At 50.5% G+C, this 20,180-nt stretch overlaps 7 protein-coding genes across 7 annotated transcripts; 4 read left to right on the top strand and 3 right to left on the bottom strand.

The window, feature by feature from the left end:
* Positions 1–12: 12 nt before the first annotated feature.
* ALTATR162_LOCUS9882 (uncharacterized protein) lies at positions 13–1,722 on the bottom strand (the record flags this gene model as incomplete). The annotated part of the gene is made up of 2 exons (XM_043317518.1): positions 13–1,211; positions 1,266–1,722. 2 exons carry the CDS (start codon positions 1,720–1,722, stop codon positions 13–15), a joined length of 1,656 nt encoding a protein of 551 aa, XP_043173453.1.
* Positions 1,723–2,779: 1,057 nt separating this feature from the next.
* On the top strand, positions 2,780–4,448 carry ALTATR162_LOCUS9881 (uncharacterized protein; the record flags this gene model as incomplete). The annotated part of the gene is made up of 3 exons (XM_043317517.1): positions 2,780–2,856; positions 2,907–3,277; positions 3,328–4,448. The coding sequence occupies 3 exons, from the start codon at positions 2,780–2,782 to the stop codon at positions 4,446–4,448; spliced, it is 1,569 nt and encodes a 522-aa protein (XP_043173452.1).
* A 773-nt stretch (positions 4,449–5,221) lies between these two features.
* On the top strand, positions 5,222–7,060 carry ALTATR162_LOCUS9880 (uncharacterized protein; the record flags this gene model as incomplete). Its single annotated transcript, XM_043317516.1, has 2 exons — positions 5,222–6,050; positions 6,105–7,060. The coding sequence occupies 2 exons, from the start codon at positions 5,222–5,224 to the stop codon at positions 7,058–7,060; spliced, it is 1,785 nt and encodes a 594-aa protein (XP_043173451.1).
* Positions 7,061–7,287: 227 nt separating this feature from the next.
* ALTATR162_LOCUS9879 (uncharacterized protein) lies at positions 7,288–8,379 on the bottom strand (the record flags this gene model as incomplete). Its single annotated transcript, XM_043317515.1, has 4 exons — positions 7,288–7,400; positions 7,452–7,604; positions 7,657–7,900; positions 7,951–8,379. The coding sequence occupies 4 exons, from the start codon at positions 8,377–8,379 to the stop codon at positions 7,288–7,290; spliced, it is 939 nt and encodes a 312-aa protein (XP_043173450.1).
* A 1,117-nt stretch (positions 8,380–9,496) lies between these two features.
* On the top strand, positions 9,497–13,397 carry ALTATR162_LOCUS9878 (uncharacterized protein; the record flags this gene model as incomplete). The annotated part of the gene is made up of 5 exons (XM_043317514.1): positions 9,497–10,229; positions 10,276–11,062; positions 11,514–11,951; positions 12,002–12,715; positions 12,770–13,397. 5 exons carry the CDS (start codon positions 9,497–9,499, stop codon positions 13,395–13,397), a joined length of 3,300 nt encoding a protein of 1,099 aa, XP_043173449.1.
* A 965-nt stretch (positions 13,398–14,362) lies between these two features.
* ALTATR162_LOCUS9877 (uncharacterized protein) lies at positions 14,363–15,676 on the top strand (the record flags this gene model as incomplete). The annotated part of the gene is made up of 1 exon (XM_043317513.1): positions 14,363–15,676. The coding sequence occupies one exon, from the start codon at positions 14,363–14,365 to the stop codon at positions 15,674–15,676; it is 1,314 nt and encodes a 437-aa protein (XP_043173448.1).
* A 996-nt stretch (positions 15,677–16,672) lies between these two features.
* ALTATR162_LOCUS9876 (uncharacterized protein) lies at positions 16,673–20,068 on the bottom strand (the record flags this gene model as incomplete). The annotated part of the gene is made up of 1 exon (XM_043317512.1): positions 16,673–20,068. One exon carries the CDS (start codon positions 20,066–20,068, stop codon positions 16,673–16,675), a length of 3,396 nt encoding a protein of 1,131 aa, XP_043173447.1.
* Positions 20,069–20,180: the final 112 nt, after the last annotated feature.

Below are 20,180 nucleotides of genomic sequence, written 5' to 3'. Positions count from 1 at the left end.
AAGCAGCAAGGACTAAACAACAACTCCCACCCTGTCAACATCCGGTGCGTACGCGCTTCCAACACCAGAAATGGTGATGGTGTTAGTACCTGTAGTGCTGAAACCCGACAATTCCACACCGTAATTCTTGTAAACGTCTTTGTCCCAATTGTACCCACTCAGAGGAAAGCTGACGGTCTTTGCTACTGCTCCATTCACGCTGATCGCTGCGACGCGCTCGTTGCTACCGCCCATGTAGTCAACCTGTCCGTTGATATAGTCGAAAAGCACTGTTTGCGTAGCTTTAGATGTGCGGATGTTGGAGAGTGTTACTCGACCGTTCGAAGAACCACCCAGATTGCCGACTTTGTTGGAAGAGGTGCAGCCGGAGCAGGATTGGGCGTTCGCGCCTGAAGAAAGAGAGCCAGTTGATGCGGAGACATAGGTGTATGTGGGTTTGGCAGCAGTGGAGCGACGGATGTTGGAAAGACGGATGGCGAGAGACCCGTGAGCTTTGACTTGTTTGGAAAGAGAAGCTTCGCTGACAGTCTTACCAGTCCAGAGATCCTTTATAGATGCCGAGGCTATGTCCAGTTCAGAGAGCTGCAGGCTCAGCGCGCGGGCAGTGTTGCTGAGATCTACGACTAAGACAGCCATGTCTCCATTCGACAGATCGCCAGCCCAGAGGTCTCGATCCCCACTCCAGCGCTGGCGTAGTGTGACTGGCTTGACTGCTGAGTCTTGGTTGATAGCAATCAGGTCTTTGTTTTGTAAAACAGCGACAAGTTCATTCGATAGAGCTGGAACATCAGTTGACACCATGAGCGCCGATTTCAGCATAGCCCACGCAGCGAAATGCGTAGCTTGCTCGTCAAACGTCATACCAGAGTTGCCCACCATAAGTAGGTCAGCATCGGCAATATGTCCTGGAGCGACCAGACCCGATTTGGCGATGTGTACGGCTTGGTTATAGATGCGGAACATAGATGCCCAACCCTGCGTGATGTCATCCGATAGTCGGAAGGATGTAGAAATGCTCTTCGTCCACTGAGCAGGTCCTTGCAAGCCAGTAGAGGTGGTGAAAGGCACACCCCATTGGCAGATTAACATTCCGGGAATGCCGACTCGTTGGAGTTCTTTCCACATGACGCCGAATCGGGAGACGAAATCAGTCCTGGCGTTCTTGGGTGCGTTCTGGCTAGCTGCAGGCCCGTCCGCATAGCAGTTGTCATCTAGAACATTGTAAGCTCAGCGATCGGGGTGGTTGATTGCCTCTCAGAACATACACTTGACGTATTCGGTGTTCAACGTCTTGAAGAAGTCCGCGTCCGCAGCTTCGTGTCCCAAGGAGCCTAAGACAGGACTCGGTGCCTGCGGGTCGCACATCCGCACACCGGCATCCGAGTACATTGTCCACTTCATGCCTTTGGACCTGGCAAGGTCGCTTAAAGGCTTCAGGCCGCCTGGGAAGGCCTTTAGGTCTACCTTCAGTGCACCGCTGGTAGCGTTTCGTTGTCCATCTCTTGAGGCCCACCCACAGTCAATTTGAAAGAACTTGTAGCCCGCATCGACAAAGCCGCGGCTGGCGAGGGAGTTGATGGTCGTAGTTATCTTCTGGGTATTTGGGCTACACGACATCTGGTTGTACGAGTTCCAACCCATCACTGGCGTCTGTTGAAATGATTGCGACGCGACTTGGGTCACCCCAGCAAGGGTGACAAGAACGGAGTTGGTCCAGATCATGGCGAGAACGTGTTAGCAGGTAAACGTATCTCTAGCCGACTGTAGATTTCTTGCGTCTTTATACTTCTGCATTCTGAGTTCATCTTCGACACGAGGAACCGGCCAGCAACCTTTTACCGGTGGAAGGAATGGGTTCGTGCGAATGTCTCTCGTATATCGGAAGTATTCCTAGATATGGAAAACCTCGCGCTCGACACGTTTAGATATCGTCCGTAGAACATAGGCCTATGATGCGCTACCTGGAGCGCAGCTTATTTCTTCCGTGAGATATATTGGAGTTATGGGTGTATTGCGGGGATTCCATGGAGCCGCCTTGCTAATCAGGCAGTTGGGTGGTTGAATGTCCAGAAAGAGATTAGGCATCACAAACCAAGTTAATTGTCAACTTTGCGAAAATCACGTACAAGAGTACAGAAGTCATCTTTCGTATTTCCCCAGCTTTCGTGTCGTTGCGTGGATCTTGACATCGGGTTTCCCCACACTCGGCCTACCTTCTCTTTTACCCCGCGCTCGCTTCACCTTCCGTGCTTGACAGCCGAAGCAGCTTTCCGCCTTCCCTGAACTAGTATTCCGCGATGCATTATTCCCTTACTTGCAACCTCAACATCGCTGCAGCAGCCGCCCTATCATTGCGCTTTAGCCACTCATTGCCTCCTTGCTCGGCTAAAACGCCGCGATCACCAGTAAAAAAGCTCCAATGTGGACCGGGTGGGTCTTCGGTTTACGGGGTATGGGGAATATGATCTGAGCCTAGAGAAGCGCGGTGGATCTCGAGACCACCAAAGGCTTGTGAGGCTTGACAAGTTTCGCATGATGAGGATAATGATAAGCGGAGAAATCCCCGAGGCTGGGCTTGGGAGCCTGTATAAAAAGGTGATCGTCGCTGCGACCCCGTTGCATATGACGAAGTTAGTACAGGCCCTGTGCACTGGACTGCATATTGACATCTCCCGACTTGAGGGTTTTTCGTTCCTGGAACCTCAACGGCATCATTCAACCCGCATTCACCATCATATTCCTAGTAAGCCAGTGGTAGTTGCTCAGGTAGAACCTCGCCATGGCGCGCAAATACCTCGGAGGCTCTGGTGAGCGACTGACAGTGTGGATCTCCATCGCTGCCAGTACGGTCCTCGTGTAGGTTACAATCCGAACATCGTACAATGTACCTGTCTAACGCCCCGCAGTTTCTACGGTTACGACCAAGGTGTCTTCGGCAATGTCATCATTTCGGAGAACTTCCTCCATACATTTGGCTATCCCTCCGCCAACATGCAAGGTGTGATGACCTCCATATACAACATTGGATGCTTCATCGGAGCAATGAGTACTATCTGGACTGGCGACATTCTCGGACGCCCAAGACAGATTCTGCTCGGTTCGACGATCATCGGGATTGGCGCAATCATCCAGACATGTAGTTGGACTGTAGCTAGTATGATGGTCGGGCGTATCGTGGCTGGCCTTGGTACTGGTATGAATACGGCAACGGCTGGAGTTTGGCAAGCTGAGACGAGTAAAATGAACAGTCGAGGAAAGCTTGTCATTATCCAAATGGGTATGTGTATACCAGCACATGTTAGTGCACTTAGGCTAACTCACCACTAGCAAACTGTATTACTGGTTTCAGTATTTCAAATTGGCTTACCCTCGGCTTCTCGTTCGCACCGCGCGATATAGCATGGCGCTTCCCACTAGCATTCCAACTCTTCTTTACTCTCTGCATCTACGCCATGTGTCCCTTCCTGCCAGACTCGCCTCGTCTACTCATTCGCAAAGGCAAGTACGACGAAGCCTTGGAAGTCCTTGCTGCCCTCGAAGGCCACGGAGCGACGCCAGAATCGCCCTCGGTAATCACGCAATACAACATTATCAAGGACATCCTCGATCGCGAGCATATGAACACATACACATGGACGCAGCTTCTTACTGGCAAAGGACCAAGCGGTGTCCTGCGACGCATGCTTCTCGGTGCATGGATGCAGGCTATGAACCAGATCTCAGGAATCAACGTCACCAGTTATTATATGTCGTACATCTTCATAAACGCGTTGGGAATCTCGGAACTTCTATCGCGCATTCTCGCCGCCGCCGGCTCAGTCGACTATCTCATCTTTGCTTGCTTGGCGTACTTCGTGATTGAGCGATATGGACGTCGCAGAGTCATGATGGTCTCCGCCGGCGCGTGTTCCATCTGCTGGGTTGTCATTGCAGCGTCTCAGGGCCAGACTGAGGCAGGTGGCGACTCCTATAAGCTGGGTATCGTCGCAGTCTCATTCTTTTTCTTGTTTTTCGCTAGCTTCGGAATGGGCGTGCTAGGCGTGCCATGGCTGTATCCGACCGAGATCAACGCCCTTGAAATGAGGACCAAAGGCGCTTCGCTTGCAATGGCGACTAATTGGATCTGCAACTATGGTGTTGTGCAGGCCACCCTTCCTGGTATCCAAAACCTAGGCTACAAGTTCTGGATCATCTGGGCAGTTATCTGCTTCTCCTTCATCCCGATCACGTACTTCCTATACCCAGAGACGGCGAACCGAACCCTAGAAGATATTGACCGCTTCTTCGAGACGCAACCAGGTATCTTGATCCATCGCAACAAGCTTGCTGTGCAGCTACATCGTCCGGCTGAATTCATCGAAGCCGATGCGAGGATTGCTGCAAATGAAGAGGCAAAGTTCGAGAAGGGGATAAGCACGGAGCATGTTGAAATGAAGGAAACGGTGTAAAATGTAGCATAGATCGAGGGAAAACACTCTTTGGCATGTAGTAGCGTACTTGTAAGCACACCACACAATGCCATGATAACAGCCCATTGATTACTTCGGGCGAACTGCCTCTTCCATCGCCAATGACCGGAACTCCGCCGCGATGATACGCGGCTTCACGGCTGTAAGACCGCTTGATCTCTCATCCGTCTGATCATCTAGCTACAAGCCTTGGCATAGCTAAGAGCTCTGAAAAGCATCTGCTACAACGCTTGTTTGGATAAAGACTCTTCCAAGCTTGGGCCCTCCGGAACGCTAACCGAGAACGCGTAACTTGAGCTCACGTCTGCTACCAGCAAACTGTTTCCCAATGACGCGGCGCAATAATTGATACAGCCGGCGTACTGTTATTTTTCTCTCTTTGCATTACTGCACACGTATTGTGATAGTGCGCTAGACGGGAGATGCCGTCACTACAAGGCTGGATACCGCCGACCTAGACTTCTGATAGGGCACGCATGGACAATAATAGAGTCAAAGTTTTAGCGACAGTGAACTGAGAGATTGCTAAGGGATTACTCTGAGCATGGATAGAGTCTGCGGTCATAGATCTGGGTCCCTTACAGCGATTGCCATGGCGAAGCAGACAGTCCGAGTCAGGGCTGGTAGAGTACATAATGCTCAAGAATCCGCGACGAACGTCTTGATTACCACCCAGCTAATCAAGCTTCTCTACAGTTATTCAAACCTACACTCTCGTTTGCTTGTTTACTCTCATCATTTATACTTTTGCCATGCGCCACTCATCTCGCGCCACAGCTGCTGCCATGGCAGTAACCGCCAACGCAGCCTCGCTGACCGACCTCTGCACAGTATCAAATGTGCAAGCCTCTCTCCCTTCCAATGGCACTCTCCTCGGTCTCGATTTACTACCTGGGACTGTGACTGCCAGTGCTGTCTACAATGCTACCCTTGGAGGTGGTGGCATGGCATCGTCAACGAGTACTGATGGTACTACCTATAACTACTGTAACGTCACCGTTAGCTACGCCCATACCGGAAAGGGCGATGCCGTTCCCCTCATGTTTGCCTTCCCCGAGCCTTCAAACTTTGCCAATCGTTTTTACCTTTCTGGTGGTGGAGGCTATGCACTGTCTAGCGATGCTACTGGAGGTCTGCCATATGGCGCTGCCTCTGGAGCCACATCGGCAGGCTACGATGCTTTCAATCAGAACTTTGATGCGGCGGTATTATACGGTAACGGAACCATCAACTGGGATGCCACCTACGCCTTCGCCTACACCGCCCTTGGAGAGTTGACGAAAATCGGAAAACCGGTCACACAGGCCTTCTATGGGCTGAATGATACCAAGGTCTACACTTATTTTGAGGGGTGCTCTGACGGTGGTCGCGAAGCTATGAGCCAAGTTCAGCGCTGGGGTGAGGAGTACGACGGCGTTGTGGCTGGTGCACCCGCATTTCGCTTTGCCCAGCAGCAGGTTTTGCATGTCTACCCTGCCTCCATCAACGCTATCAACGACTACTACCCCCCACCATGCGCATTGGATAAGATCGTCAACGCAACGATTGCTGCTTGTGATCCTCTTGACGGACGTACTGATGGTAAGTGATCTGAACGATTGCATGGAAAATGTGCGCTAATACACGTCGCTCTAGGTGTCATCTCCCGTACCGACCTTTGCAAACTCAACTTCAACCTTAGCTCTTTGATCGGTGAAAGCTACTACTGCGCTGCCCAGACCAGTACCTCCCTCGGCTTCGGCTTCAGCAAGCGCGGTCTCAACAAGCGTCAGATGCCAGGAAGCCAGACCAGCGCTCAGCCCGAACAGAACGGCACTATTACTGCTGATGACATTGCGTTAGCGCAGGGTGTCTACGATGGTCTACACAACTCCAAGGGTGAGCGCGCATACCTATCTTGGCAGATCGGCTCGGAGCTTAGCGACGCTGAGCCGACGTACAACAATGCGACCGGCGAGTGGGACCTCAGCATCCCTTCCACTGGTGGCGAGTATGTGACCAAGTTCGTCCAGCTGCTCGATTTGGACAACCTTGCCAACCTTGACAACGTTACCTACGATACACTTGTAGAATGGATGAACATTGGCATGGTCCGCTACCTCGACAGCCTGCAAACCACGCTCCCCGACCTCACTCCTTTCCAATCTTCCGGTGCCAAGATGATCCATTACCACGGCGAATCTGATCCTTCCATCCCCGCTGCTTCCTCGGTCCACTACTGGCAGTCTGTCCGGTCAATCATGTACCCCAACATGACCGATGCTGAAGCTCAGGAAGCCATGGCTGACTGGTACCAATTCTACCTCGTTCCCGGCGCGGCGCACTGCAATGCCAATGCCCTTCAGCCTGGCCCTTACCCGCAAGATAACATGGCTACCATCATCGACTGGGTTGAGAACGGAGTGAAACCCAGCCGCCTCAACGCAACGGTGGCGTCAGGTACAAACGCTGGCGAGATGCAACAGCTTTGCCAGTGGCCTAGCCGGCCGCTTTGGTCTGGAAACAGCTCCGATTTCGAGTGTGTGGAGGACAAGGCGTCCATCGAGAGTTGGACTTACACTTTTGATGCTTTCAAGGTTCCGGTGTACTAGGTGAGATACACCTAGGATGGTCAGGATTCATCGTTTGGACACGTGGCTTCCGCGCAGAGGAAGTGGCTCTCTTGACGATGGTGCGATGCTCTTTGTGAGCTCGTCGTGGTGAATTGTGGCTTTTCGCATGGTATTGTGTTGTATTTTTGTGCATTTCCCTCGTTTCTTGTACCATATTAAATTCCTCTTGACTGTCATAGAATAACTATCAATTTTGATTGTGGTCATTATGGCTCGTTGCAATACCCATCGATGAAGTTCACTGTCAGCTTGTTCCGGTTTTCCTTCAGTAGTATTTCTCGTCCGATGTCCAGGAGCTTCGTCACGTCTTGCCTGCAATCTATATGATGTCAGCCTCAAGGTTTTAACCCCTAGAACATAATTTTCCTACCTATAAACAGCCCTCTTAGCTCTTTTCCCTGCCCACTAGCCAGCCATGCACATGTCTGCCCACAAAGAGATGGCCCATCCTTGAACAAGTCCTTGAAGAAGTCTTCATCCGTAATATCACCATACTTCTTCTTTACATCGTCTGCTGCTGGAGCTGCATTGCATTAGCATGGACACAACACCAACTTCTAATGAGGTGACTTTACCTCCGCCCATGTTACCCCTGACACCACCTGGGTGTAGCGCATACATGTGAATAGCTGGATCCAGCCCATCAAGTTCCATCTCAGTCTGCAGTGTGTGTGTAGCACGGATGAGCGCTGCTTTGGATGTTACATATCCTAGTGTCATGGGTACGTCGACAGTACCGGAGCGAGAGGCGATGTTGATGATGCAGCCGTGGCCGTGTTCGCGCATTCGTGGAAGGATGGCGTGGATAAGCATTAGAGGCTGAGAACACGTTTAGTGAAAGTAATTGGCCTGCTGGGAGGTGAGCTTACGGCCTTGAAGTTGACTTCAATTTGTTTCCAAAACGTATCGAAATCACCCATGATGAATGGTCGCTGAGTAAATATCCCTGCATTGTTCACCAATATGTCGATCGGCCCTAACTGTTTCTCAACTTGCGCAAACACCTCCTTTACTCGTTCCATATCTGTCACATCGCAGCCATATGCCTCGATCTTTACTCCAAATGCTGAACATATCTTCTTGGTTTGGGTGAGCTTGTCAGTGTTTAGGTCAAGGATGGCTACGTTAGCCCCGGATCTCGCTAGCGATTCTGCGATGGCGGCGCCAATACCTTGACCGGCACCTGTTACTAGAGCTACCTTCCCAGCATTGGAGCCTTCTAGGGCGGACGGTACGATGGGACCGTAAGGGGCGTGGTTGAGAGGAATGGTGCTGTAACCGAATTGTGCTGGGTCCATGGCTGTGTTGTGTTGGTATTCGACCCTAGGATATTGTTGACTTCTTGACCCAGGCTAGGGTCTGTCTTGAAGATATGGAAGTATGACATTCTGTATGTATGTGGACGGCATAGTTCCGATCCGGTACATGTCTGATGCGGGGTGCTGTTGGGGTAACTGATGCCCCACACGAAGTATGTGGGGTAGTCCAAAGCCGACTCGGTATTTCAGCATGAGCTTGATGAGAGGATAGAGATGTCACTGAGCCTGGGGAGAACAACTACGCGTGGAGCTTCAGAAAGCTTTCTGGCACATCGCGAAACTGACGCGTGGTGACGTATTCGGGTGCACCGAAAGAGGTGTAGTGTACCCACCACCCTTCCTAGACATTTCGTCGCACATTGAGATTGCTCTAGACTCCGTCTACAACAACGTGCTCATGGATGATATTGTTACGACCATTTTCAGGCAGAAACTAGCAATCAGAACGTGGAGTCAAACGAAACCGGTTGAATAGGAGATGCAGGAAAGATGGAAAGCGGTGCGCGGCGCGAAAAGAATCCGAAGACCCGACCAATTCTCCATCCACTTCATCTACGGACGTTGATAAAAAAAAGCTTTTGAAGCAAGAAAACAAATCCCAAGAGATACAGTATATTAAAGGATGCAAAACACCGTGCCATCAAAAAGGCCTCAAACTACCTCAAACCGCCACTACAAGGGTTTAGATTGCGCGCCCTTTGTCGCAAAAGCTTAAGGCGTTCCCTAAGTCATCAGCACATGACTCAAGTGTTGTTCGCCAATCTATGTACACTTATTGCGAGATATACTAGCACCGATCATGGCATTGTGGCGTCACCAGAGTTGATCCAAATTCGGCACGACTTGATGACATAAAAGCGCTTTACGACACCTGATACTTCTTCAAATTAAAAGGACGTCAATCATTGTTGCAAACTCACCAATCTGGACACCCCTGTGGATATATCATTGGAACCCATCGGTTGCGGGTGAATGTGTAAATGCGGTCTATTTGCATTTGCTATAAGTAGAGGTAGAGGCAGCAATGCTTTCAAGGTAAGTAGCTTCGAATCCAAGCTATCTCGATCATTGCCTGTAGGCACTCTCGATTCCGAAAATGTTGTCATGGCAAAGACAAAGCCTTGCTTCCTTCCTACCTATATTGGGGTGCCTAACGTACCCAGCCTTCGGAGAGCCAGTGTGCGAAGCGTCTTCATTCCAAGAGTTGGAGCTTCACGGCGGTCAGATTCTCAACATCACAACACAAATACACACGAACCTATCGTTCGAAGCTCCAGCTGAGCAGAACCATTATGCTAGTGCTGTGACCGACCTAAACGCTTGTGAAGTAACCATTACATACACGCATCCTGGCTACAATGACACCATCAATACCGTCATTTGGTTGCCTTCCGCTGAGAATTGGACTGGACGACTTCTAGGCGCTGGTGGTGGGGGGTGGTCTACAGGACCCGAAACCAACACCACGCTTCCATGGGTGGCTAGCGAGGGATTCGTTGCTATCGCAACGGATGGAGGCCACATCGGCCAAGACATAAGCTGGTCGCTCGTCAGTCCTGGCAACGTCAACTGGGTATTGTTGGAAGATCTCGCCTCGGTTGCTCTAGATGACCTTGCGACGTTGGGAAAGGCGGTCGCGCATTCTTACTACGGTAAAGCACCAAGCTACAGCTATTGGAACGGTTGTTCTCAGGGCGGCAGACAAGGTTATATGATGGCGCAGAGGTATCCAGATCAATATGATGGTATCTTGGCGACTGCTCCAGCCATATATTGGAACGAGTTGATGATGCAACTCTTATGGCCGCAGGTTGTCATGAATGAAAATGGTATGTCCCCTTGCGGAGATTGAGGACAGGGACTAATATGAAATAGGATTCCCGTCCCCGCAGGAATTTGAGGCTATCAATGTTGCTGCCACCGAAGCCTGCGATGGTCTCGATGGACTAAAGGATGGCATTATCTCGTTACCCCAAGACTGCACTTTTGACCCAATGACCGTCGTTGGCAAACAATACATTTGTCCATCTACGAACCAGAGCATGACAGTCACGACCACTTTAGCCACGGTAGCCAAGATGATATGGCAGGGTGCTACGACCACCGAAGGCGATTTCCTCTGGTACGCCGGCAACATCGGTGCTTCTTTCGCTGGCCTCGCATCAACAACGTGCAAGAACAATAACACATGCGTCGGTGTACCGTTTGCCGTACCCCAGACCTGGGTCACCGACTTTGTTCTGCTCGATCGCGAATACGACACCGCACGTCTTAACATCACGTATTTCGAGCAGCTCTTCCACGAAGCTGTGGACCGCTATGACGCTGTTATCGGTACGGGAAACCCTAACCTCGACGGATTTCGCAAAGCGGGTGGCAAACTTCTCTCATGGCATGGGCTTGCTGATCAGGCTATCGCGCCTGATGCGACTGCTCACTACGCGCAACAGGTACACAAGCGGGATTCGAATGCTAGCGATTACTATCGTTACTTCGAGGCGCCGGGCATCGATCATTGCGGCGGTGGGCTGGGTTGGTATCCCGGAGATGGTCTTGAAGCCCTCGTTGACTGGGTAGAGAAGGGTGTTGCACCCGAGACACTCAAAGCAGAGACCACAACGGGTAGGAAGGCGGAACTTTGCTTATGGCCAAAGCATCTGGTGTATGTTGCAGGAAATCTTGACGAGGCAGTGTCTTTCGAGTGTCGATAAGCTGCAGTTATAGTCACTCTGAGGTTATACTATGAACAGACAGTAGCTTGGTTGGCACCCACATATTCCTGCTGTTCTAATCAGTTCGTTTCCATTTGAAAGCCACCCTTAGGCAGATGACCGCATGCTTTCAGCGGCGACAACCGGACGAATCAAACTCTCATGAGACTGACCGTGATAGGCGCAGCGCGGGGCTGAGTGCTGGAGCTGAAGCTCTGCGCCCCCAACTCTCTATACTCTTAGTATACTGTCTTTGGGCCTCCCCTAGTATCCTCGTTCTCCACGTATTTTGTTTGTTACACTTGAGCTCATGCAACTGCACAAAACACCCCAAATTAATGTTGAAAGCGTCATTCCCTAAGAAAGAAGTGATCAGGCATGTCACAAGGCTGAAGAACGCAGAACCATGGCAGAAGCCCTTGCAGTCCTTGGTGGATTAGGCTCAATCTTCAGTATTGTGGACGGTATTAGTAAGGTTATCGGCATTATCAGCGATCTCCGAGCCAAATGGGACGATGCAGATCTCACTCTGCTCAGCTTGGCGTCTCAACTCACAGCCTTACGGGCCGCCTCAGCCAAGATCCAAGAGTGGATTGACCAGGACCTCCAGGACGCTCATCATCAGCTTATCATGGATCTAGACGTTTCAGTTTCTTGCTACAGATTGTTGATAAGTAGAATTGAAAGCTTTTTCACCGATCTTGCGCAACTGACGGAGAAGCCACTGGATCTTCGCAACAAGTTCAAGGTCGTCTTTGGTAGTGCCGGTCCAGAGAGCGTACAACGACTCCTTGAGCGTCAGGCGAGTGCGTTGACCCTTTTACTGGCTGCGTGCAATTGGTAAGTCTTACAGCGTTCCACAGATGCATAAATCTAACTAAAAGTCCTAGTAAAACACTCTCTGAGCAGCAGAGACATTTGGAAACGACGAAAAGCCGAAAGGTACTCAACCGAGCTAAAGCAGACTCGATGTCTCTTTGCGTTCAACGAGATACTGCTTCTCTTACCAGCAGGATCACCGACAACCTGTCGAAGATCTCTCGTGTCTTCGACTTCGATTCGAACGTGTTCGCCACAAGAGTCTATGAGCGCGCATTCCGAGGTTCAATTAAAGACATCTTGAGGCGGCAACAACAACAACTTCCAAGTGAGAAAGTAGTTATGTCGTCAGGGCTCTCTGGAGATTTATATCTATACGGGGAGGATCAACTTGGCATGGAAAAGCTCATCAACATCGTAGAGGACCATACGCACTATCCTAACCTCGATCGGATTCGGCGTCGGGCGAGTATACAAAACGTCGCATTGGACCTTATCGTCAGTATCGCCAAGCTTATCACTGTTGACTGGAAACAAGAAGAGACCGCTATTTTATTTGCCTACTCTGGCCTACCTCCTCGCGCCGAAGGACGTCCGGCACGCGATAAAGCTTTGGAAGCTTGCGCGCTAATCTGGTGGAGTGCTTTACTAGTAACCCACGAGCCAGAAGCAGAAAACCCAGCATACCCCAGATATAATGTGTCTAATCATGAAATGTTATTCCATGTTGAAATCATACTTGCCGGTGGATTGAACATATATTGCGGCAACGCTAAGGCAAGAGTGTACGTGCTGCCTAACACATTCGCTCAGAACGCGACTTGCTAACTGTGTTTTAGATTCATGGATCATATGGAACGAATACTACCTGTACATCAAACAGAACCCCAATACGCCACACCCCTACTTTCAGACCGTCTTGCAGCAAGTTTGGGCACAGGCTTTCATGGGAGGGTAGCCTATCAGCTCCAGTTTTCACACTCAGCTTCGCCTAGGATTGTTTCGGCTGTCGAGCTGGATCAATTGGCCTACAAAACTCTAGACAGCAAAACCACACTAGCTTTCGTGTTTGACCTCCAGGATCATAGCCACCGAGCTTTTACGCCATTCCATGATCTCCTTGCCAGGATCGAGTTAACTGAATTGATGTTGACCAAGGCCTCCATCGATCTACCTTTTCTCTTAGTCTTCAACAACTTGAACAAGTTCAAAGAGAAGATAGCTACGCTAGCCTTTCCTATAGCATATAGGCATACCACCAATAACGCAGATGAAGTATTAGCGTACATCACGAAACGCATCAAGAACACTCTGCAAGCGAACAGATCCTACTTCTCGGTTCTGAACGAAGAGGGGGAACTAGATCCGATTGAGATCTTCGCTCGTATCTACCGAGCGGTAAATGAGGTAGATGAGTTGATAGGACCGTCAGTTATTACACGCAGAAGTGAAGATGGTCAGATTTAACCATTGTTCAATGAAACGCCAAACATATCTCAAGCGTGTAACGAGCTCTGGAATTGTAAACGATTCGCTCAATATCGCTCCGGCTGTGACCGAGTCTGGGTTGGGAGCGGTAATGGAACCACAACAACAAACTTCTGCATCTCAGAACATAACAGACAACGTACCCACATATATTGTACAGAAACCCAGTGGGTAAACAAGTATACGGTGTGTACATGGGTTGAGGCAGCTGGTTTGGTTCGTGGTACCGAGTTCAAGGATGAACTTTGGGTACATCAGTAGAGCCTCCATTGTGAAGGTACAAGGAATCGTCCTCTTCAACGTCTTTCCAGTTTGGCTTTCTCTTTCACATCGTATTCTAGCCAGGATATCCACATTTCGTACAACTATACATGATCATTGACAGAGTAAACGGTTCCGACAACGAAATCAGCTATGTGGGAACACGATGTGTTTCGCTCTAATTCCATAGCAATGACGGTACAATTCATGCTCTACTAAAGCACATAAAGGTCTAGGCATCGACTTCGGCTCTGCTGGCGTAGAGTGGCACTGCAAACTTCTTGGGAGGTTTCTTCGCTACCATATCGGCGCACGCAACTAAGATATCGTCGCTGATCCTGCGCGGTCACGAAGAGTTGATTTTGGGTGCGGATAGACGCGTCGTCCCCTCGAGTCGACTGGTAGCTAATGATGTGGATGGTGAACTGATACCGGAATGACTAGCTGTCTGGGCAAGTCATGTGACAAACATTTCGGTCTCAGCTTCATACTCTCGGTACCTGTTGGCGATATTATTCGGAAGCATTTTGGATGGTGCTTTCGTCAGTGTATTGGCGTTGCCTCGCCTCACTTTGCACAGGTATTTTATCGTTATCTTCACGTGACCGTTCCCCTCGCCACCATTGTACCATCTCCAATCTAGCAATTCTCATCTCATCATTCAATTCTATCCAGCAGTTGCTATGGCAGAACTCCTTTCACTTCCCAACGAGTTGATACAACATATCGCATCTTTTCTGCCCTGCTCCTCAGCTCTCAGCCTTCTCAGAGTCGACCGACAACTACGCAACATCTGCAATGATAAAGTGGTATTCCAAAGCATTACAAAATACAACCTGGAGCGACCCCTTCTCTTGGAAAATGGAATAGAACTGTCAGGAATGTTCTGGGCGGGAAGCGACGCTGTCTTGGCCAACATTTCTCTCCAAGAGACGATCCGCATAGCATACGCAGCCGAAAGATGTATGCAAGCTTTGATCAAGAAAGACGATATATGGACATTACACAAATATAAACGGCTCAGGGCATACGAACTGGGTGATTGGCTACCGCAGATGATGGCTCTACATCACCCCGCAGCTTTACACCTCAAGCCCGAAAACTTCCTGCAGCTCCAAGGCCAACTATTTCGGGATGAGATCTCGTTAACAATGTCACTTGAATGGTATAAATTCGACATTCTCAACGTGAACTTCATACTGAGCTACACCATCCTGGCGCAGCTGCACATGACCGGAAATGGGAAGCAAGTCAAAGAACCTTTCGACCGCTTCTTCTCCGTGAACCATGCAACAGATCCACCAATCACCCTCCGCAACGGCGTACGAACCGACGGAGATGCTATCAAAAGCCTTCGACAGCGAGTGCGAGACTACGGCAGTATTGACGATGCACTCTACATGGAACAAGCTACAGCCTTGCTCCCCACATTACTTTTGGAGTTGGCTGTACATCACTTGACCCCAATCCAGATGAGCGAGCTCCCTTCACCTACCAGGATACCTTTTAACGCCCTGATGCACATGCCGCCTGTCTTCGAGATGGATAAATCTCCACCCTTCACAGATGGAAAGATACCGTTCGGCTTATGTCACCTTCATAAAATGGTGTCACCCAACTTCCTTTCTTCCGGGCGATGGATGGGTTATTACTCTGACCAGCGGCGCGCCTTGGGTCGACGACGTTTCGATCCGCCTATGCATGACATTCAAATCGTTGCTCGGAACTCCACCAAAGAAGAATCGGGGGATGAATCTCCTTTCAGCGAATTCACAGTGATCGATCCCCGGAGCCGAGGAACCGATACAGTCGGAGAGTTTTCGTTAGAGGGCTCTGTGCGAAGGGACGGATCTGTCTACATCATGAAGAGATATCTCTCACGCGACTTATCATGGATCTGGAAAGCCACGATAACACCTTTCGGGATTGTGGGTGTCTGGGGAGGCGAAGATAGATTTGGAGGTTACTTCTGGATCTGGAAAGAGGAGTGGCGTTGAATGAACTAGAAATATCACCACCACCATGATAGCAACCACCCTCCTTCGCATACTGCACTTGCCCAGACGACTCAATACTGTTTTGTGAGCTGCGCACATCAGCCTGAGTACCCTAAAACCCTTGAGATTTATCGCAAAGTGCGCTAGTTGACATCCTAGATTATGAGCCTGCTGCAGTGGTGCGATTTGGGACTCTATGTCTCGCACCGCCACTACTCTATCAAACGATTAGAACACTTCCTATTCCGCCCGAAGCCGCCATCCAACTCTTCAATCCCGTTCCAGTGAAACTGCAATTCATTTACATACCCACTTACTCAGTCGTCATGCATCTCCATAACGAGAGAATGCTTACATCGACAACATACAGCCAAACAGCATTTTTCTAGTAGTGGCTGACCAGGACTAAGCTAGGTCAATGAACGACCTAAATCACAATGATGACGCCGTAGCAAACACGGCGCTCGCAACTCATACTTTTCTTTGAAAGTGGTGAACTACACTAGCTATACTTAAAACTCGTGTTGAGACAGCGAACATGTATTTAATCACCTGAATACTTATCCAAAAACATACCACTGTCTGATCTGTCATTTCAAGGTATTGAGAGAAAGACTAGGCCTTGGCAGCAAGGCGACTTCGCTGTACAAGCGATTGAGCGGTCATTTCACTTCCAAAACAACACCGATAGCGATAAAGGTAACATCACAAGGACTGGGAATACAAGTAGGCAGCCAAGAAGTGTGAGAATGTCTTTTCATTGACCGGGAGAAAACCATCCCGCCTAATGCGGCAACATTCATACCTCATCGATGCATACATAATGGCAAGGCGTAACGCTATCATGCATCATTTTGTTATGCATCGCAAACTCATCGATACACCCAAATACCATGCTCTCAGGACCCATAATCTAGCAAATGCGCCACCACAAACGCCTTAATAACCATGACTACGTGCTTGCCCTCTTCCAGCTAGACAGCCAAACCAATAACTCTACGAAGTGTCCATGGCATCACCAGCTGGTGCGGTAGCAGCGGCGTTACGTTCAGCCATCTTCTGGGCGAGCAGATTCGCCTTCCAGCTCTGAATCTCCTCTCGGAGTTCATCATTGGGGATGACGTCCTCGATCTTGAGTGGCGTACGGTTGAACGGATCGTGTGGGTCGCTGAGGAGATGCGCTTGGATGGTGCCGCGATCGACTATCTGTTTACTAATAGGTAGGGTGACTGGGTCTTCCATGAGGGAAGCAAGAATAGGATCCAAGTATTCGTCTGGGATCTCTCCAAGATCCGCCTCTACCATGTCGGCCTGAGCCTTTGCCTCCTTGATACGGTCAGACATGGTCTGCCATTGCTCCATCTGCTCGGGCGTTTTCAGCTTGAAGCGCTGCAGAATCTTGTAGGCTTCAGTCATGTACTCCTCTCGATAAGAGCGTCCGTCTGTCGCCACAGCATCAATGAACGACTGTTTGCTCTCCAGGTTGAGGTAGACGTCGGTAACCTCTGCCAGCATGTTCCTAGGATTCCAGCCATACTCTTCAGGATTCTCGACCTTGAGTTGCGACTTCTTGGGGCCCACAAGCGCCTCCAAGTTGTAGTCCAGCATATGCGCTAGTCGCACGACGACCTCTTTCTTGGTGAACGAATCCGCCAGCGCCTCGGTGAACAGCTTCAACATGGCAACGGTCTCGTTGGTGAGCTGCATGTAGCTTTTGGCCTTACCCTGGGCTGACGACAGCTTCTCTTCCTGCTCTTGACGTGCAGTCTGCTCCATATTTGCTGGTGCGTTCTTCAACTCTCTCGAAAGATCGTGAATCTCCTTGAAAGCAGTAAATGACTCATCCAGAACGAATGTTACATCGTTCAGAAGCAGGTTGACGAATTGAACGAAGAAGTCCAGGTTGACGCGCGCCTCAGTCGCAAGATGCTCTCGGTAGATCGGGTTCGGCCAAATGCACTTGATGACCTGGAAGATCTCGTATCGAATGTTGAACTTGTCGAAGAACTGCGTATGTGTTCCGGTGCTCTCGCATTCTATGTAGAACTTCATCAATGCGTGCAGTAGGTGCTTCATTGCGAAGTCATGAGCGAAGAGCGTGTCGCCAAGCACGCCCTTAGGCCTACCATGGATCGCCCATACTCCGTGGAACAGAATTGTCACCAGACCAGACTTCAAGTACGGATTCTTGATGTACTCTGAGCTTCGCAAGAAAGCAATGCAGATCTTAACCAGTTCCTCGCACTGTGTGGTTGTGATAATATGCGGCATGTAGCGAGTGATGAACTTGAAGTTTCCGACAATGTCTTCAACGAAATACTCAGGAAGACACTTGAACTGTACTGGCTGTTCTTTGGGAAGAGGTAGCTGGAGCTCTGACTTGGGGAAAGAGGTCCCAGGCGAAGCGAGCCGTAATAGCCATACGATGACATATCGCATCAGTTGCATAGATCGAGCCTGCATGGTCTCGTCAAGCAAGACACCCTGGATAGCCAGAATGCTACATTTGCCCCGCTCGATCTGGTCCTTGATCTTCTTGATATGATTATCAAAAATAGCAAGCTGCGCCTGGCTAGTCATGTACTTCGGCCGCTCAGGTTCAAGCTTAACAAGCTCCTTTTCAAGCCACTTCACGTCCTTTTGAAGGGTGCTCAGCTTGGTGTTCGCGGCCTCCAGACCATAATGATGAGCAGCGACAGTGAGGAAAAAGACCTCACTGATGAAGTTGTTGGTACCCGAGGCTTTAGTGCTGTAGAAGTCATCCGACGTCTTTTGATCAGCATTAATCTTGGTTTCGTCTTGGATGTCGACGCGAGGCGACCGGCGCAGGTAGTCGATGTCGATTCGATCAATCTTGGAGAATGTGGCGTCCATAAACGGCTCACATAAACGATCTAATATAACCGTCACGTTGACCATGAAGCCGTCTGACGAGACTGCCTTCCTATCCACTTGCATCGCACGCCTTTTGTGGTTCTTGTTGACTGTCAGCGCCAACCAGTCTAGCATCTTCTCGCGAGATTCCTTGTTCTTGATGAAGGTATTTGTGATGTCGAGTAGTTCTTCCTGATGCGTCTGAAGAGTCATGCGGACAGCGCGTTGTGCGTTTGCGATCAGTCCCTTGTCAACAGCCGATGAGCCGGAGAAGTAGTTCATGGCCACTTCCGCCTGCATAGGGGATAACCGGAAAAAGGGTCCTAGGAAGCTGTGTGTCTCGATATGCTGGGCCTCGATGTTGGCGGGCAAGAACGTCTCGGACTGCGCCAAGGCAGCTACGAGCGGCGGAAATCGGACGAATATCCTCAAAATTAGCATGTGTGGCTTGTAGTCTCCGTTCATTGAGACTTTGGAGAGGCGTCGGCTGACGTCCTCCATGGCACCCACCAGTGCCTCCCTGATAGTATCGTCTTCGCCTATTCGCTGGCTGGCTTCGGTGAGGAACTCATAGCAGATGCCGCGCTCGTCGTCCGGTCCGAGAAGCAAACGATCAGCTAATGCATTCTCTGCGGGCGCCTCTTCGCCAAACATGTCTGGCATGGTAACAGCGAAAATGCAATAACTGAAGCATAACCGCCGGGCCTCCTTGACGACCTCAAACCGTGGACCTGTCTTGTTTGCGAGGTTCTTGAGCACCTTGGATACACGCTTCCAGCAGCTCATCAGATATTCTAGTGCTGGGCCTTGTGTTTGGCTCGACGCCGCCTCCAGAATGACGGAATCCAGCAAATCTGTTGACAGGCGAACTGGCCTGCCATCATCTACAAGGTCGCTCTTAGCGCCAGACGCAAAGAACAGCTTGTGCCCATGTGCATCTTGCGTATGGTTCTCATCCAGGGTTATCCTAAAAATATTGCTGAGCGTCCGATCCTCCCACGCTTCTATGCTCAACTCCGGCGCCTTCTGAGTGGGCTGCGGCGTTGGGCCATTGCTCGGTGGCTGTGCGGGTTTGATCGTGATGCGCTTCTTAGGCGGCTCGTCGGTCTTGACGCCTAGTTGAGAGAAGGGGTTCGGGGACGAAGTGGGCTCAGGTTGAGGCTTCGGTGGTGGTGCCTGTGATTTGGTAGGCTTCGGCGATGAAGTGCCCGATGATGCAGCTTCGGGGGCTGTTGAAGGCGGCCGTGAGAGACCGCTTGGAGTCGCAGGACCGCCGAGCTTTGCAAGGCGCTTTGCGCGGATCTGAGATATATCGTCATCAGCGTGTCTCTTTGACGGATGACTAGCAGGTGAGCTCACCTTGTCAGCGTCGGACATGGCATCGGGCGCGGCGGCGGGCGCAGTCGCAGGCGTATGCGCAGCATCAGGCATTGCGCTGTCTTGTTGGTCGGGCATGGCGTTGTCTGGTTGCTCGGGTCGCTCTGGTTGGAGAGGTTGCTCGGGCGGTTGGTCTGCCATGATGGCGTTGTACTGCCAGGCTGCAGTAGAGCTTCGGCGATGGTGGCAGTTGGGGTGAAGTAAGAGGGTGGTGAGTTGGGGAGCAGATTTGGCGGTAGTTACGACAGAGAAA

Source organism: Alternaria atra (genome assembly GCF_907166805.1).
Source record: "Alternaria atra isolate CS162 genome assembly, contig: 32, whole genome shotgun sequence".
Classification (NCBI taxonomy): Eukaryota; Fungi; Ascomycota; class Dothideomycetes; order Pleosporales; family Pleosporaceae; genus Alternaria; species Alternaria atra.
Note: the sequence above shows the minus strand (reverse complement) of the source record. Positions and strands in the feature narration are given on the sequence as shown.